A 19,827-nucleotide genomic window follows, 5' to 3' on the forward strand; every position below is an offset into this window, starting at 1 on the left:
GATGATTATAATAAAGGTATATATATATATATTTTTTTTTGAATATTTTAAAAAAATAACTTTAAAATATATAATTTTGTATAAATTAACAACAAAAATCTGTTTTTAAATTGTAAATCAACTTTAAGTAAAAGAAATTGTTAAAAAATAATTTTAAGTTTTAAATTTTCAAATGTATTAAAATAACTTATTTTTTAAAAAAATAAAAATCTATGCTATTTTCCAAACATACAATCCTAGTCTTTTAATTATATTTTTACTTTAAAAAAATATTAAGTCAAATATGTTTGATAGATTTCAAACTTGAAAATTAATGGTTTGACTTTATCTACGTATCTTTTGTGTCGCTTTTTTGGAGTTTCCCCCGCAGGCCATCGAGTAGCTTGTCGAGTTTGGCTACTTTAGTACCTCTAATTTTTTATTTTTTATTTTTACTTTTAAAATTTTTAAAAACTATAACCACATTCTAATTATTACTTTTTAAATCTACTTTTATTCTAATTTTAATTTCATTTTTAAGGATTTTTTTTATAAACTATTAAGTAAACAGATATTTTAGTTTAACTATTATGATTAGTCTAATGATTAGGTGAAAAAAAGTTGAGGTAATCAGAAACATGAGAATCTAGGTTTAATTCTCATTGTGATCATCTTTGTAATTTTTTCTATCTTTACAAAAATAAAACAAATATTTTGGTCTTCAAATTTGTAATGTACTAACATGCTAGTCTCTTAAATTTAAAAATTACAAATTTACAATTATATTAGTCTAAAACTTGAAAAGATGGCAACTAAAATAATAATATTGATATATATATATATATATATATATATATATGTTTATATATTCAAAGACTAAAATAATAGTAAGTAATTAAATTTAAAAACTTATTTGACATTTTAGGGATCAATTTCACAATTTTTTAATTTTAAATATTAATATGGTATTGTCTAATAAATTTAGGAATTAAAGTGGATATTTATTTGTTTTATATTATATTAAAAATTAATTTAAGAGTGTGCTTTATATGGTGTTTATGTTAATAGTATTAGTGGTAACAATGATAATAGTGATAGTAATAACATTGTGAGTAATAACAATTAGGGATGTTTACCAATTGGATTTAATTAATTTTAAGGAAAAAATTATTTGATTCAGTCTATTCAATTTTGTTTATTGATCATCCAAACAGTTTAAATTAAAAATCAAATTCAATTCAATCTAAATATATTTTGATTTAAAATTGATATGTATTTGATTTTTCAGACATAACTATAATATTTTTATGAGAAGAAATAACTATTAATATCATTAATTAATTAATTATCAATAAGTTATAATATACAAAACTACAAATTAAAATAATCTTTCAATATTCAATAACATAATAAATCACAAACTTAAAAAAACAAGTAAACCATTAGACTTTAAGTACTAAATAGTCGATACATTGTCTAAATACATTGTTTACCATAATATAAAATACCAAACAAAAAAAATGATGACGGTTGGATATATATATATAGAGAGAGAAAAAGAGAAAGTGTTCGATTTGATTTGGATTGAATTGATTTTCTCATTGAAACCAATGATTGATCCAATCCACTTTAAAAAAAATGATTTTTTCAATTTTTAATTTTCTCGATTTAAATTTTGTAGTTTAAATTAGATTTAATTGTTTACGAACACTCTTAATGATAATGATGAAGATAATGATAGTGTCATTATCAATAATGGTAATAGTCGTAAACTCACAGTAATAATGAAATCAATATTAATAATGATAATGATGATGGTATTATTAATGACAATTAATAATAGTGATAGTCTTGATTGTTGTAATAAACAATGTTATTATCAAATGTAGTAAAAATACATATATTTTTTAAAATCTAAAAAAAAAATTACAAGTTATTTTTCTTGATTTTAAAAATAAATGTAAAAATATTTTGAAATTAAATTAAAAACACATTAAACTCTAAAGAATTTTACTCATACACTATAATCTAGTATATCTAACTTCGAGATCACTCTTGTAACTATCTCAATTAGAGAATTTATATACTCTCTCTTCTTTTTTGGGAGGTGCATTTCACACACCTTTTTCCACAAATAGATAAAAAAATATATATTCTTATTCTTTTTAAATTACTTTATGTATCTTTACAGATATACTTGGTTTTCTTAATAGTCCATATGTTTAAATTCATAAAAAATCATAATATAATTTAAATTATTGATCCTAAATTAAAATATAATTTTTATAACATCAATAAATTTTAACGAAATAAAACTCTATTTTAATCGCTAAACATCACAAATGTTCCTATGAAATTTATCTAAAGTTTTGTCACAAACATAGGACAGAGGACATTCACGTTTTTCTTCTCAAATATTTCTAAAAATTCAGTGTCTCAAAGTTTGCAAAAGACAACGAATGGGTCTTGGTTGAGTTTTTCTATGATCTTTCCACTCACTTTGTCTCTTCCACTGCCAATCATCCTCAGAACGTCTCTACTTCAACATAACTCTAACTCACTACTAACTAATTATTAACTTAGTTCCTTAAAATTTTAATCCTGAATTTTTCTTCGATTAGAGTGTGTTTAGAAATCTTTCTTAATATATTACAACATTTCTTTCAAATATATTATTTTCATTTTTATTTTTAAATTGTATTTCAATATATATTTTTTTAAAAATCTTTATCCTCTTTTTTAAAAATAATTTATTAACTGTTAAAAATATTTTGTATCACAATATCATATTATAACTTATATGTTTAAAATCACTTATTTACAATGAATTTTAATAATAACATAATTTATATGTTCAAAATATTTATTTATTATTATCAATTTTAGTCATAAATTAAACAGTTAACTTACGTATAGCAGAAACTAAAATGCTAGATTGAATAAATATATATTGACAAGTGTATATATATTAAAAAAAAAAATGCACAAGACAAAATTCAACATAGGAATGGGGAATTCGATGCAGCAGTGTGTTACTGATAATCTAATCCTTTTTTGAGAGAATAATGGTGCATTACATGGAATGTGAGGAATATGTTGGAAGACGGTGATGAGAACCAAAGGGTAGTTGCTGATGTGCCTAAAATTGCTGCACTTGGTCTCAGAGTGGAAGTTAATCAAAAAATAAACGTTCCATGAAAGAAAGATCAATATAACTTAGCTGTATATACATCTTGACTTGGTCTTTACAAGTATGGTCTCTTTATTTGGTTCTCCAACTAGCATACATTTCAAAATTGTTTCTATGTTGTAATTTACATACATCTTCTCCTATTTGCTAGCAGAATGTGTAACACTCAAACTGATGAATTCATCAAATGGTTAGATTCTCCTTCATGGCCAGAAAAGATCCAACTATTTTTCCTCCCACATCTGGGAACTCTTCATAGCCAGGAAGGGGTCTAACCTTTCCCTTTCTATCAACTTCTACAGGGTATTTCAGCAGATGCCCTTGCATCTCTGATACTTCATTTGCTGAAAATTGTTTCCAGTTTATTTCACCCATTGTTCTAACCCTTCTTACACATTCAAGGCTCTCAGGTTGCAAGAAGCACTCTTCATAAGTTCCTGTATGTTCTGCCCAAAGTGACATCCTATATCCATGGATCTACATGGCACAGTTTCACAAACAACGGCTGTTAGGTTATAATGCATTATTAAATGTTAATGGATTCAATAATGTACCTGACGAAAAATCTATATTATTATTTACTCCTTTCGTCCCATAATAAATGTTGTATAAGAAAAAGAAAAAATAAGTCTAAAAATAAATATCAATTTAGTTTTTCAATATAATATATCTTTAATAATACTTTTTTTAGAAAGTTGTTGTGTTGCATCATTTTTAGCAAAAAAGATTAATAATAAAAATAAAGTTAATTTTATGAAGTTATAATTCTCTTTAATTTGTTTATTAGTTTTTCTCAATCTAAAAATACTTAGGATGACACTTATTATAGGATAAAGTGAGTATTTTTTATTTTTTATTTTGGCAAATTACATATACCAAGTCAGGAAAAGAATACAGTTTGACTTGACTCACTATAATATAATAAGAATTACATCATTGTACCTTGTAAATATCAATTATTGATACATTCCATCCAGACTCAAAAATAAGCAGAAAAAAAAAACCTCTTGAATAATGGACCTAAATATAAGCAAATATTAACTAGCTTCATCCTATTTAATGTTACCATCTTCAGAATACCCTTCTTTTTAATTAAGATTTTATTTCCAATGACTCTTTTTAATTCTTAATATTAAGTTCCAATGAAGAGCAAGATAAGAAGAAAATTATTTTTAATTGAGATTAACATAATTAAATAACGTTAACAAACTTTATTAATTAACATACAAGTTAGTTAATTTTGCTTATAATTGAGTCAGGAAGGAGTACAGTAGTAGATAATTGCATGATATGCATGCAAAATTCATTTGACAACCCCAAATATCAATAGCCAAGCAGTGTTGTAAAAAAGCTTACTTGTCCATGTGGATAAGATTGTTTTCTTGCCCACGTATGATGAGGTTGATAGGCTCCCATTGCAATCTCACTGTCCCTTGTTCCTTCCATGGAGCGCTGGTTGATGTTTGCAGACCCAATAATCACATATTCATCATCAACTATCATGCCTTTTGAATGAACATAAATCATGAATCGTTGGCTACTTCGGCTGGCTGCCTGAAAATAGAGCACCAAAGTACAGAAAATTTACCAGTCACTAAATAAATTTTACATGCCATTAAAAAAATAATTACCAAGACTATCAGGAAATTAAGTAAAAATTATCAACACACTTGGATATTGGATAGAGCATTAGAGTACTATCTGATATATAACAACTTGTTATGTTCTGAGTGTCAAGAAGCAGTTTACATGCTAACATATTACACGCCTATCTGGAAACAATTTTTTCCTAATTAATGTTGGTGTTTAGTACTAGATATCTTGAATTCTATATGAACTCTTGTTTCACATGATGGATTCAAAATATAAATGTGGTATGGTAGCAGAAAAATGCAATTGGGAAGAGTATAATAAGGGAAGGGGGTGTTAGTAAAATACTTGTGGACTATTTGCTGGTGGAGGAGCTCCAGTTGCACTGACATTATCATACAAATTCAGGGCCTCTCGATTACCAAGACAGAAAAAGTTCAAATAATCTTGCGGAGAAAATGCTGCTTCAAGTCCTGCCTCAACCAAAGCCTTGTAAATTGTCTCATACATCATTTGCATTGTTTTATTCTGCAATTTAAAAAAAAAATCATATTAACAAATGTAATAACCATGTACCAGCGGGTGCTATAACTTTTCCATTGACATTCGGCAACCACAAGTTTTGAACAATTTAGTCTTACCACTCTTTGACAGGTCATAAAGATCCCTTAATTTAGAAATAATTTAATTTAAGAGAGTCCAATTTATTTTTTCCTTTATACATCAGTATTTGGAATGATTAAAGAACAGTAATTAAAATTATGATGGTCGCAATGATATTCTTTTTTGCATGACTATACATTATAATCCTTTTCAGTAAAACAACCAGCTGAAATAGGAGGATAGAATAGGAAAATGATCTAATATGATGATGATAGAGCAGAGATGCAATCTGATGTAGGAATGAACAATTTTCAAAATACAACCAATTCAATATTTCTATCAAAATTAGAAGTTTGACTTTCATATTGTGTATTTAATCATACCTGCCAAAATAGAATCCTTTGTGTGGCAGCCCCTGTTGGAACTCCTTCTGGCCACATCGGAATAACAACATACACTGCGAATCTCTCATTTGCTTTTATCTTTTCCGCAATCTTTAGAGCAATTTCCATTGGGATCAAGTTATTGGCACCTGCCAAAGCAAGAAAATTAACATAGAGATTTTCAAAATAAATTTGTGGCTCCTCATTAACAATGTTGTCTTCTTATTCATCCAGTAAATGATAGAGAACATCAAAAAGCTACAGTTGATAGAGCTTGCCGTTGGCATTCTTATAGTTTATTTTTCAGTGAGATTTTTTTGCAAAGCCTGAAACAATACGTAGGATAGAACATTTAGCTGTTTATTTTATTTCATCAGGGCCAATTTTATTGCAATTTATTGTTCTTATAACTTACCAATATCTTAGGAAACTAATCATGGGACTTGGCCTATAATTTGCAATGCCTATTGTACAATGTTCGAATGTTCAGGCATAAGAAGAAAGAGAAAGTTGAGAGAAAATAGCAGAGAGAGAGAAAATGAAAAGATCTGAGTAATATTTCTGTATTTCTGATTTGTATTTTTCATACATACAATGAGAGAGCAAGTCTCTTATTTATACGGATAAGTCCTAGAGCAACCGCGTAAAAACAGTTACAACAATTCTAACAGAAAGCATAACAAACTAATCAATCCTAATGATTGCTATTAACAGTCCCGAGAGTCAGTTAAAAAACTGCTCTCTTACATCATACTTCACATGCAAAATATTCATTCAGAATTTCACAAGTTTTTACCATTCAACTTGAAATTAGTAAAACAAACAGAAGTTGGAAATGTACAATTCAACACAATATGATCAATTAGTTATAATATACTTGTGTTATTATTCTAGAGCCTTTGATGTATATAATCCAACAAGTGACATGCTGCACATCTGAAATATTGTTTTTCTATATATAATGTATAGGTTACTCAATTAAATTAGTGAAAGATTAATTCTCCAAGATGGATTCTGGTTTTGGATGATTTATCCGCACCAAAGTTGATACACCGAGTTGTTTTATGTTCTACAAAATATCCAGGATAGTATTGGATACATTTATAAGCAACAATTATGCATAAAGAGGAGTTCCATACCGAGGTCTTTATGTTGACTCCAATTGTATGAAGAGCCGATGAAATATTGATTCTCTATATAAATGTAATGCTGTGCAGCACGAATGGCCTTAATGTACGCTGTATGTATGCTCATGTCAATCAGCACATTCTTTCCACATACTAGGTTCTGTAAAAATACAATAACGTTTCACCTTATCAGTGTAGATATAGCACAAAATGGTTAAAGTTTGATGGATTAAACCAAGTTCGAGAAAGAAAAATTGAAACACAAGACTTTTCATTCACCTTGCTCGTTGCATCTTTTGGATCCTTTGGAAATGCTCTAACAGAATTTGAATCAATTGATCGAAATATCTACATTCCAAAGTAGATACAATCCATAATTTCATTTTAGAGTAAAAGAGAATAATTGCTTGTAGAAAGTCAAAATATATATTCAGCTTTATTAAATAACTAATTACCTGAACATGCCAAACTTCAGGATGATCTTCCCCTATACTTGGAGCATCATTGATGCCAATAACATCTGGAATTCTTTCCAGCCTTAGCAAAGCATCATCGTATGAAATTTTCAACTTTTTAATCCCATGAGGTTTCGATGCTTTTAACCAGCGCTCCTCAAAGTTAGTTAAAACATCATAAGCTGCTGGACCATCAATTTTAGAATGCAAATCATGCCATGGTTCCCGCGGACAACCACCAACATTACCCTGTCATGAAATTTACTCATCACAAGAATTAATTGGTTTGCATTTTCCAAATAATATTATTTAGAAATTGCACTTTCTTGATTCCTAGCTACAAATTTCACCATGATTTAAATTGTTTGACCTGTAAACCTTATACTGCTGAACATTTCCTTCATAAATTGTGTTTTTTAAAGACAAATTTCGCAATTAGAGTACATGAATATAAATAACAATATCTTCTTAATAATATGCTTACTATATCACTGCTAACTTTGTAGTTCAATGCACGCTGCACTATAAATCAGACAACAACATCTAGTGATAAATTTTTTTTGATCTTCCTTATAAAAGAATGGAAAATATTTCTTCATAATGCTTTGACTTCCTTTAGGTGCTTTGCTTATCCTATCAAGAGATTGTTTGGTTAACAATGGAGTCTGAAATAGAGATTACCGTGAAAGTAGGGTTGTGGTAGTCATCCTTATGTATTGTATTCAATGTTCTAAAAAGAGGATGGTGGGGAGTATCATATCGCCCATCACACAAATCAAGTCCACCAACAAATGCTATGATTTTTCTTTTATGATTTCCAGCATCAGCATCCACAATCACAGTTTTCTGATGATGTGTATATATTGTTCCAACTTCCTAATAAGAAGACAGAAATTCAATGTTGAATTTTGAAACCAAAATTGTAGAAGTTTGTGATAAGTGATAACATATCAACAGATCCAACACAAAAAAAGAAGATATGACAGCTGGCAAAATTGAACCTTGTCAAAAGTCTGACCTACCAAAGAATATACATTACTTCCCTCGACTTTGACCCATTCTATAATTTCAATAGAGGCAAGCACATGCCTTTGCACAATTGGTCAGGTTAGTAAAATATAGTAAAAGAAATAAATATGCAGATAAATCATAATCTATAACATGTATAATAAAGGAGATTGTCCCATTTAGTTTACACATTTTTTAAACGATTTTACCCTTAAATTTTTAAATAATAAAAAATAATATTAAAAATTAATCATACTTACTATGATAAAACTTGAACACAAGATTTTTCGGTTTAAAAATCAAATGTAACATCAATTGATCTATCAAATATTGGTTATTTTAAAACACTTTTATTAAATAAAATAAAGACCACACTAGTTCCAGATAGTGTACATGTAAAGATGCTATTATCATTCCTAATCAGATAAACTGATTAAATTTGAAAACTGAATTTTTGACCTTACTGCATAATTTAATATTTATCACATGCTGCTTTTAACTGCAAATTGTAACTATGCATAAGCAGGCAACAATAACATTAAATTCCTATAAGTTATTACTTATTTGCAATGCAAAAAGTTATTGGTGTTAGATTTCATCTTAAAACTAATTGATATTAAGTGAAGTTGCTCAACAGATATATCAACGGCATCCGGAGAACTGAGGCAGGCGATGTGGGACTTCTCAATTGGCAATAAGAGAAGTTGTCTAACAAATATATAAATCGCATCCAAATAATTTTATTTTATTTTATTATCTACAAATGTTAATTATTAGTTGTTATGTTAGTGAGGAGATTCGAAACCACATCTTCTTTATTACTCAAGCCTTATGTCCCTCCCCCAAACCAATAGACCAACCTTGTAACTCCACACTTGAAGAATTGAGGCAAGTGACATGGGACTTCTCAACAATTTGCAAATTTGCAAATGGCATTGTATATATCATCAACAAGTATACAATACTACACTAGAAGATTGTATAAGCCTTGGCTTATAGTTTTTTATTGTGTCATCTAACTTCTAACACTTAAATCTAGTGCAATCATCACAATTAAAGATGGGAATAGGTCAAATCTTAAACAAAGACTTATGACCTGACTTTTTTAAAGTTTGGCCTAGCCTGACCTCTTTAATAAAAAAGTCATGTTTAGGCTTTAAAAGAGCCTATTTATTTAAAAAGACTAGACTTAGGCTTATAAAAAAGTCTGTTAGACCTGATAAACTAACATATTTATTTATATAATATAATAAAAATTAACAAACATATATTATTAATAATATAAATAAATAAATAATTGTATTAATATTACATTGATTGTGTTGAATAATTGTGTCTATCTTTTTAAATTACTAAATTTTTCTATAGTTAAACCAATAATTTGAATGAATATTATCATAACTATTTTAATTTTTTAAAACAGGAGTTGATTATTGAAATTATGTCAAATGAGATGATTGAAATAATTAGATTTTTTTTTTTTGAATAAGATTAACCTCTTTTATCATAGTCTGTCATGGATGTACATGAGTTGTCCCTTTAACAAAAAAAATAATTCAATCTATTTGCTTTTTGTGACATTGTATATGTATTCGGTACCTTGAGATCACCTCATATACAATAAATATTTTTTTAGTTTGTAAATTGTTATCATAATTATTTTAGTTTGTCAAAATATGAGTTGATTATTTAGAATATATCAAATTAGATATAAGAAACATTTCAAATATTTTTTTTATACGATTATCCTTTTTCATTATAGATTTATAGGCTTACGACATGTGTGTAAATGTACACCAACATATGTGACTGCACCTAAATTGTTCCTCTAATAGAAAATTATTCTTTTTTCCCTCACTGTGACATTGTATATATTTAAAATTTTAAATTTTAATAATATTGAATAAATTATATTTTTTCAGGAAAATTAAAAAATAACACAGTATATTTAAAAATAAATATGTTGACTTTTTAAAAATTAAGTTTATTCGTCTAATTAATATTATTAATATAAAATAGGTTTTTAAATAGGTTAATAAGTCAGGTCAGACTTTAAAAGACTAAATTTGACCTATATAAAAATCTATGATAGATAATGAATCAGACTTAAACTTTAACTTTGTAGAACAAGCCTAACCTATATATTCAAAATCTGGTCCGATCTATTTTCATCCCTAATCATAATCACAATAATGCTACTAATAATTTGGTAAGTTTAAATCCCTAATCACAATCACAATAATGCTATCAACTAAGCTAAATTATAATAATTCGCAAGTTTAAATCCCCAAAAGCAAGGCTTTAAAGAATCACATCAAAGAGAAACAAGACACTAGAACAATTTGTGGACAGTTGAGCGTAAACTAATACAAAGATTTTTCTACAAGTCAAGTAGTTGTCAAAACCTAACCTTTTGCTTGATCCAGCTATGTCGTTTGCCACTGCGAGGACAAAGAAGCACTTGCACTGAAGAGTGCTTGAAAAAACGTCGAGTTTCCTCATCATGAGTTGCCATGACACCATCCTGAACGTAAAGTTCAAGAGTGTCTCAAAACTAAAGCTAAAAGGGAAAATCATAAATATTATATTCGTATTGATAAAAACTCACACAATCATCTTAATCTTACTTGAAATAAAGTAAAAATCAGTGGTCATACGTGAAAAAGTATTAATGAAGAGGATAAGAGAATAGACAGTTGCGTCACTTTTTTTTTTTAATATATTATTACCATCTAATTTGGCAAACCAAGGGCATTGACAGGTTAACTATCAAGTTAGTATGACTTTCAAGATAGATTTTAGGCACAGGATCCCAGTTATAAAATAAGACAACCCAAGTTATAAAATGTCCCAATTCCAAAATGTATACCAGTTTTTTAGATATTCAACTCTGATTTATTTTAGGCCACCATCAGCCAATGGAAGGTGGGAAACAAGTTTTATCGATAGATATGAAACTAGTAACCAAGAAAAATGAGTTGAGGGATCATTACCCCCCACTTCTGTTGCTCACTTGCCCAACAATTGGTATATCATTGTCTCTTGAACAACATTTCATTGCCACAATTAAAAAATTGTTACAACAAAGTCCAAGAAGATATTGTTAGAATAGTGGATTAAGCCTAACTCAACCCTACAAAACCGGCTTGTAAGGTGAGGGTTGTTTTCCACTTATATACTATTCAATTGCCTAATCTCTAGTCGATGTGGGACTTGGGTTTTTCCCAATACACCCCCTCACGTCCAGCACTATTGGGCTTGGTACGTGGATAAATGGTGGGTGGCCCTTTTTAATGATCTAGGATAGGCGGGACTTGGGTTTTTTCCCAATACACCCCCTCATGCCTATGGCACATGCATCAATGGTGGGTGGCCCATTTAAAGTGGATCTAAATGGCTCTGATACCATCTTAGAATAGTGGATTAAGCCTAACTCAACCCTACAAAACCATATTGGGAAAAACCCAAGTCCCACATCGACTAGAGATTAGGCAATTAAATAGTATATAAGTGGAAAGCAACCCTCACCATACAAGCAGGTTTTGTAGGGTTGAGTTAGGCTTAATCCACTATTCTAACATGGTATCAGAGCCATTTAGATCCACTTTAAATGGGCCACCCACCATTGATGCATGTGCCATAGGCATGAGGGGGTGTATTGGGAAAAAACCCAAGTCCCGTCATTAAAAAAGGGCCACCTACTATTCATTGATACATGCACCATGGGCAAGCCCAATAGTGCTGGACGTGAGGAGGGTGTATTGGGAAAAACCCAAGTCCCACATCAACTAGAGATTAGGCAATTAAATAGTATATAAGTGGAAAGCAACCCTCACCATACAAGCCGGTTTTGTAGGGTTGAGTTAGGCTTAATCCACTATTCTAAGATGGTATCAAAGCTATCCTAGATTCTTAAAAATGGGCCACCCACATTCATTGATACATGCACCATGGGCATGAGGGGTGTATTCAAGTCCCGTCATTAAAAAAGGGCCACCTACTATTCATTGATACATGCACCATGGGCATGAAGGGGTGTATTTCAAGTCCCGCCAATCCTAGATCATTGAAAAAGGGCCACCTACCATTTATCCACGTACCAAGCCCAATAGTGCTGGACGTGAGGAGGGTGTATTGGGAAAAACCCAAGTCCCACATCGACTAGAGATTAGGCAATTAAATAATATATAAGTGGAAAACAACCCTTACCTTACAAGCCGGTTTTGTAGGGTTGAGTTAGGCTTAATCCACTATTCTAACAGATATAAAAGGTGTATCAATGATAACAGCATAAAGCAAGGGTGTGCATATGCAGACATTTGCCAATCAAATCCTACCAGCCTTTCCAAGTATAGAAATGAAAAGATATGTAACAGAAAAAAAAAATTTGTATTACTTACTGTTTTATAACCTAAAATGCTTCTTGACGTAGGATCATCCCAGATAAGGAGAAGCACTCTTACTCCTTCCTGTGACTTTGTCCTTAGAACATCACCCAAGGTATAGTCTGAAGCACAACCAGCATCATCCCTAATCAACCTTACTTTGTGCCACACTGACCACCCTGTAATATAAATCAAACGCCGAGCTTGACTTATGGCTTCAAAGATATCAAGCCAACACTTTCCATTCACATAATACATGCCATTGTCAAGCAACATGTTAGGGAGGGTGCCATCTGGAACATGAGCGTCTTGATACAGAGTAACAGTACCACCTTTTCTCAAAGGAAAATACGTGCCAGGAACCCCAATGTATTCAGGCCCTGCTCCAACTCCTTGGTGATAAATGCTCAGTTTCTCCATAGGGATGTACTGAATGGATAGGCTCAAGACAGCACCTTGCTTACAAGGCTTCCCATTATTATTGAGGACAGGGTAGGTTCCTTCAACTACTTCTCCTGAGTATATTTGTTCCACTGGAATTGCCACAATGCCAATGAGCTGTGAACCCACAACATCATTGTCTTTAACAACAAAGTGCACTTCAGCAGCATGATGTGCAACAGGAACATAGAAATGTTGCAACCAAACAGGGTTTTCAGAGTTGCTAATTACATAAGTCCTCCCAAGTACAGAATTGCATACTGAAATTGACACATAAGGATCACTAGTAATCTTCTTATGCATAGTTCCTTCAATTTTATTGCTCACACTACCAGGTAATTTACCAAACATATCCCCTAATGTTTTGTGAAACATGTCCATATTTGGAAGATTTTTGGCTTCATGGACCCAAATATCTAAATTTCCATGTAGGAGCAAAACTCTCAAGGATCCCTTACTCTGCACTGGAACAATCTGCAAGCTCTGACTAAGCATTGAATCATTAAATGATCCTGAAAAATCCGAGAGTCTGCCCGAATCCATCCGACTGTGGTAGGAAGATCCCCACCCCGAGAAGGAGTTATTTGCATGTCCATAAAACTCCTCTTTCTTCTGTTGTATCTTTGAAACTGACATGGAATGTATCATCATCGGCTGCCCGGCAGGTGCAGGCGGCGATGCAGGAGCAGTTTGCTGGCTTGCCTGGGCATCAGACAACCGAACATTGCTCATAAGATCATCCAACGGCGGGTAAGCCGAGCCCTGAGGAGGCTTGGAATTGTCACTAGCTTGTGGCACTCCACCTCCCGTAGAGATTGTGCTCTCCTGCCGGTAGGGACCGGAGAAGCTATTGTTGCGTAAATGGAGGTCAGGACGGTCTTCGGGAGCCGAAAAGGCATCGTTTGGAGGATAATAGTAATGAGGTGATCCATGTTGGAAGCTAGCATGGTGTGAAAGGGAAGGCCTGGGAGGACCATGATTTGGTGGAGGAACATGGTAAGGATAAGGATAAGAGGGAGGTTGAGCATAAGATGGTGGAGGGTGGGGAAAGTTCAAAGGGGCAGCAGGAGGGGGGTAGGAATACTCAAATTTGCCAGAATGTGAGGAAGATCTAGGAGGTGCATGGTATGAATAGTTGAAGGAATGTGAAGAATGGTAAGGATGTGGATGATAAGGAGGAGCATGTGCATATGGATCAGGAGATGAACCTGGTGGAGGAGGGTACGGTTGATGAGGGTTGGGACTGGGAGGGTACATATAAGGGTTTGGATACCGGTATGGAGAAGATGACCCGTAATTATCCATTCAATTCAACACAAAACTTATCACCCTTGTGATAATACAGCTAAAATCAAAATTTGATCTTCAATTCAAAACTCAAATGGGTCATGCATAACATCAAATCGGAGTGATTCAAACAAGAATCATGTCAATTGGATTCCAATTGAAACAAAAGATTAGAGATTAAAAAAAAAAAAAAACCAAGTGAATTGCAGCGGTTTAAGGGTGGTGATATTTGAGATTGATGATATAGTAGCTAACGAAAAATTTGGTTGATTTTGGTGGGTATTGGATCAAACGAATAAACATAGTTGAAAGATGAGACTTTTACCTTTGTTTCAGAAGAAGAACGTTCACGTTGAGCAAGGAAGCTCCACGTGGAATTCTGGCGTGGCACGTTACCTAATACCTACCTTCTCGTTTCATGTTTTTCAGTTTGCTTAGATCGTTAGATGCATCTATTCGTCCACGTGGACGAATTTGATTGGATATCATGAACATGAACCCACCTGAGTGGAAGAAAATTTTAACCTTCTCGAAGAGTTATTATAGGACGGCACCGGAAAATACCGGTACTTGTGGGTCTTGTAATAAAATAAAACTATAATTATGATTCAATGATAGCTTATGCTCTTACACTTTATAAATCTAATATAAAATTCATGTATATAGTTTAATAGCATTGGACAATGGAAGATTTGTCGCTATAAAAGTATAACAAATAAACTACACGTTGTTATCAATAAAGTAGATTAGTGGACTAATTCAATTGCATTCTTACAAGGAGACACATTGATTCTCACTTTTGGACCCCAATTGTTTGATTTTGGTTTACTTTTAAAACAAAGTAACTTTGTGTTTGAAATTAGATTCTAGAAATTGTCGCCCTCATTGTCCACAAAATTTATTTCTATTACACATATTTTTATGTAAAAGAACTCACGTACACATCGGACATGGAAAAATATTTATGTAGGTTTCTCAACACAATTTATAATCTAAAAAATATTTCAAAGAGATTTGTAAATTCTTGAAGCTTTTTAGATATGTATAGAGAGGGGGAGAAATTACATTGTACTACTATAAATTATACCATATATTATTCTATTTAATAACTTATGAATTTTCTCAATTTCACTGTTAAATTATAATTATATAGTATTACGTTGATTGTTTGTGTTAAATTTTATCAAAATTAAATAACTGGAAGTATATAATCAAATAGTTATTAATTTTATATATTATATAAGTATGTATTATTTCAATTTTAACATATATCAATTAAAAATATATAATTTTATATATAAGATTTTATAAATATAATCTATCTATATAATAAAGGCTTCCAATTCAATAATAGAATTTGAAATAAAAATATTTAATTAATAGTTTAATTGTTAGTGTAACTCATAATGTATAACTTGATTCATCTTCTCTCTCACACGCACATAAAATTAATATTAACTATCTATATATAATTATATAATCAAAATTTGTTATCCACGTGAAAATAAATGAGAACAATTCTAACAATATATCATTAAATGCTGGAAATGCAATAAGCTTTCATACTTGAAGATCTGAGGAAACTTCATGAGAAATACAAAGCCTATTATAAAATTTAGGATTACATGATTATGACGCAAAAGTGTATAAATGGTTCATACAAAAACAATATCTAAAATAAACAGCAAGAAGCGATTTAAATTTTCACTTTGCCACTAATGAACTTATTATGCATGATATAACTTCCAACAATAATGTCATGTGGGCCATCAAGAAGAAGAAACTCTGTTTCTTCTCTCAAATACCACCCTTTAGAAAGATTTTTCACTTTCACTATTGCCAGGTTACTGCTATAGGACTTCTAACTTTGTATCTACCTGATACCCAAATCAGTGACCCAAATGATGAGGTACCACCAACTCTTGCTCCGCCAACTGCCAAAAATGTCACCTTGTAACTCAATTTCTGACCCAGTTTTCCAAACTTCAATTTCCTTGGTTCAACTGTAACTGAAACTCCATTTGGCTGTTCCACTTTAACTGCATAACCACTTTGGGGTTTTCCAACATTTGTGACAACCCTCTTGTATGTCACACTAGCATTTAAGTCACTTCTGCCAAATAGAACAGCAAATGAAGGGTAGTTCAAGTCACCAGCTTGAAGAACTGATTTCTTAGAACAAACAAAGTTGCCTCTTGATAATAAAGCAATCTGTGAGGAGGTATAGTTTATGCTGCATAAATAATTTAAGTAATCTTTGGTGCTGATATCATACACTAACCCTGGATCAGAAGCACTTACAGGGTTAACATGGCCTGAACCAAATGCAAAGGGGTTAGCAAATGGTGAGTTGTTTGAGGCCATGTCTGAAATTGGAGCTCCTTTGTTGTTCAATGTGTAGGCAGTAGTCATGAGAGCAGATTTGATAGCTGCTGGGGACCAATCTTTGTGCAAGGACTTAAGCAGTGCTGCTATGCCACTAACATGAGGACAAGACATTGAGGTACCTGAAAGTATGTTAAATAGTACTCTTCTTTTGTCACTCTTGAGAAAGCTTGGGCTAATATTGGTAGGCCAAGCAGCCAAGATGTTGACGCCAGGTGCAGTCACATCTGGCTTGATCACATCTGGTCCCACTATGCTTGGTCCTCTAGAAGAAAATGCTGCCATCACTGGTGCAGGGTCACCAAACCTTGTTCCAATAAAAGAAATTGAAGCTGTTGATTTTTTAACAGATTGAATGTAGCTTCTAATAGTCTTACTTGCTAAAGCCCCTAATGAAGTGGCTGGCAGAATATGAGAGTCAGCAAAAAGCTCTTCTCCATGATTTTCAGTGTTGAGTAGTATCATTCCTGCTCCACCAGCCACTTTCACTTCCTCTCCCTTTTCAGTTCTACCATTTATTCCTCTCTCACAAGCAACTATTTTCCCATGCACAAGCTTTGGATCAAGGGAGCCTTCAATGCAATACTGTGCTTCCCTTTTTGGACCCGCTGATTTTCCATAGACAAGGGGCAATTGGTTTGTATTCTTACCTTGATATAAAGATGACCCTTTGAAACTTTTTCCATTGCCAAGCTTCACCTTTGTTGGAAAGGTTCGGTCAGTGGAGCTAGCAGCAACTGTCATGATCCATGGAGCACCATTTGCAACTGTAGATGGAAAGGGGCCCGAGTTGCCTGCAGAGCAAGCAACAAAAACTCCTCTCTTGGTTGCTCCAAATGAAGCTATTGCAATACTGTCATTGTAAAAAGGCTTGGGAATAGTACCTAAAGAGAGTGACAACACATCAACCCCATCAGAAACCGCTTGATCCATGGCGGCTAACACATCGGAATTAGTACAACCAGAAGGCCAGCATACTTTGTAAGCTGCAATTCTTGAGGTGTACCTCATTCCACTTGCTGTGCCTTTAGCCTGGCCAAAAAGGTTGGCATTTTTCACCACATCACCAGCTGCAGTTGAGGCAGTGTGTGTTCCATGCCCTTGGGAATCTCTTGGGGAAACATAATCCACTGTTTCATTGATCTTTCCAGCATAGTTTTCATACCCCTTGTAATAGGCTCTTGCACCAATAAGCTTCTTGTTGCAATTTTTGGAAGAGAACTTGGTGCCTTGCTCACAAACACCTTTCCAATGAGAAGGTACTGGGGACATACCTGAATCTTGGAAACTGATGTGTTCAGGCCATATTCCTGAATCAAGGACCCCAATGATCACTTCTGAGACCAAGTTAGAAGCAGTCCAAAGTGATTTTCCATTCCTCAGGCCAAGAAAATGTGGAGTGTATGTTGTGTGGAGAGTTGATAGTTCATCAGGTATGGCTGAGAGGAAACCATCCACTTGGTTCAAGTATTCTAGGTGTTTCTTGGAAAGCTGAGCAGCAAAACCATACATGCTGTTTTCATAGGTATAAAGGAGTCGAGGAGCTAAAATCTCTTCTTCTTCCTGCATTGAAGCTTGAGAAATGAAATCAATGATTGATTCAACCCATGGTTTTGAGCTGTCTTGAGAATGAATTGAGGCTTCGATCTTGGTCTTGTCTATGTGTATTATGTATGTTTGTTGTTCTGTGAGAGCTATTGAATTTGTCACCATAAAAGCCACAGATAGGATAAGCATCCTAAAGATCATGATGCCTGCAAACAATGAAGAAAGGGATTAACACATCATGGCTACTGAGGTCCTAAAATATATGCATTAGAATCTTCCATCCAACAAAAATTAAAATAGGAAATAATAGTATGCCATTTCCAAACTTCTATAGACTAGTTTTGTTTACAAGTTATTGTCACATCTTGCTTTCTAAGAGAAACGTAGTTTCTAGTTACGAGCTGATCCAGTGATCTCTCATCTTAAAATATTGGGTACTTTAGGAATATAGATAATTAAAATATGTATGCAAAGTATGCAATGCAGTGAGATAGAGATCGTAGACAGATTGAGGTAGTGATATTAATCTAAAATAGTTAATGGAATAATGAATGTTAATAAACTCGTCACATCAAATCTTAAATAAGTATTAGAAGTTTAAGCTTTAACTTTCTATATATTCTCATTGCAATTAAATAAAAGAGTTTACCTTCTCTTTACTTTTCTTCTATTTCAAGACTGCACGCTTTTAATGAGATGTCAGCAATTCAAAGATATATATAGAAATGGATGGGCATAAAGTATAACTACATGGTATTGACTATCAAATGTAGAAATACCTTTTTCCGGTCTGTACCAAATTATTTCAATCACCTGTTTCCGATTTTACTTTTGGCACACTTTTACCTTTGGAAAACCTATTTATGACAGTTGTAAATAGAAGAATGAGACAGCATTATGAGTTATGAGTCATGAGTCTCATGACTAATTTCGTTTGGCCTATCACAAGGGAAAACTTACATGTATTTTGAGTTTTAACTGTTGAGGAGATTTATTTAAAATTTCCATTTCCACCTTTGTTATTATGAAGAGTTTTTCTAACTACTATGTAGAAATATGTTTAGTTGTGATTTGATGTCTGTCATTCAGAATGCTTGCTGTTTAGTGTTTAATTATCTCCACAACTATGTCTTTTTCAATCTTACATGTAAAATTTATTTGGTAAGCATGTCCATTTGGATTCACTGGCTCAGTCCCTTAATGTTTCATGCGGTTATGAGAAACTATAAGGGAATAAAGTTGCACCCTCTTGCCATTAGCTATATAGCTTCTCTAATATTATAGAGCTTATGCATATGCTTTTCAATTTTCAGTTCTATGTTGAACCTTATCAACCAATTGAACTGTAAATAACCCACTTGTTCTTTCTTAGGTTAACTATGCTGCATTGGAACGGTATAAGTGGATTATCAATAGGGTTCTATCATATATGGAATGAAGGAGAAA

The 19,827-nt window shown here is 32.2% G+C and overlaps 2 protein-coding genes across 3 annotated transcripts; both read right to left on the bottom strand.

Annotated features, from left to right (window-relative positions):
* Window positions 1–3,174: 3,174 nt before the first annotated feature.
* On the bottom strand, window positions 3,175–14,844 carry LOC109812392 (phospholipase D beta 2). Its single transcript, XM_020376341.3, has 10 exons — window positions 12,736–14,844; window positions 10,746–10,859; window positions 8,009–8,203; window positions 7,328–7,576; window positions 7,152–7,220; window positions 6,885–7,032; window positions 5,746–5,894; window positions 5,108–5,287; window positions 4,526–4,723; window positions 3,175–3,646 (listed from the first exon to the last, which is right to left on the bottom strand). Exons 1-10 carry the CDS (start codon window positions 14,464–14,466, stop codon window positions 3,353–3,355), a joined length of 3,327 nt encoding a protein of 1,108 aa, XP_020231930.1. The 5' UTR covers window positions 14,467–14,844; the 3' UTR covers window positions 3,175–3,352.
* Window positions 14,845–16,039: 1,195 nt separating this feature from the next.
* Window positions 16,040–19,124, bottom strand: LOC109812418 (subtilisin-like protease SBT1.1). 2 transcript variants are annotated; one of them, XM_083073170.1, is made up of 2 exons: window positions 19,031–19,124; window positions 16,040–18,587 (listed from the first exon to the last, which is right to left on the bottom strand). In XM_083073170.1, exon 2 carries the CDS (start codon window positions 18,580–18,582, stop codon window positions 16,282–16,284), a length of 2,301 nt encoding a protein of 766 aa, XP_082929296.1. In that variant the 5' UTR covers window positions 18,583–18,587; window positions 19,031–19,124; the 3' UTR covers window positions 16,040–16,281. The 2 variants fall into 2 exon arrangements, with proteins under 2 accessions (XP_082929296.1, XP_082929297.1); XM_083073171.1 differs by lacking the exon at window positions 19,031–19,124 and adding an exon at window positions 18,731–18,794.
* Window positions 19,125–19,827: the final 703 nt, after the last annotated feature.

The sequence above is a fragment of the Cajanus cajan genome, chromosome 4 (genome assembly GCF_000230855.2).
Source record: "Cajanus cajan strain Asha chromosome 4, NIPB_CcT2T_4, whole genome shotgun sequence".
In the NCBI taxonomy this organism is placed as follows: domain Eukaryota; kingdom Viridiplantae; phylum Streptophyta; class Magnoliopsida; order Fabales; family Fabaceae; genus Cajanus; species Cajanus cajan.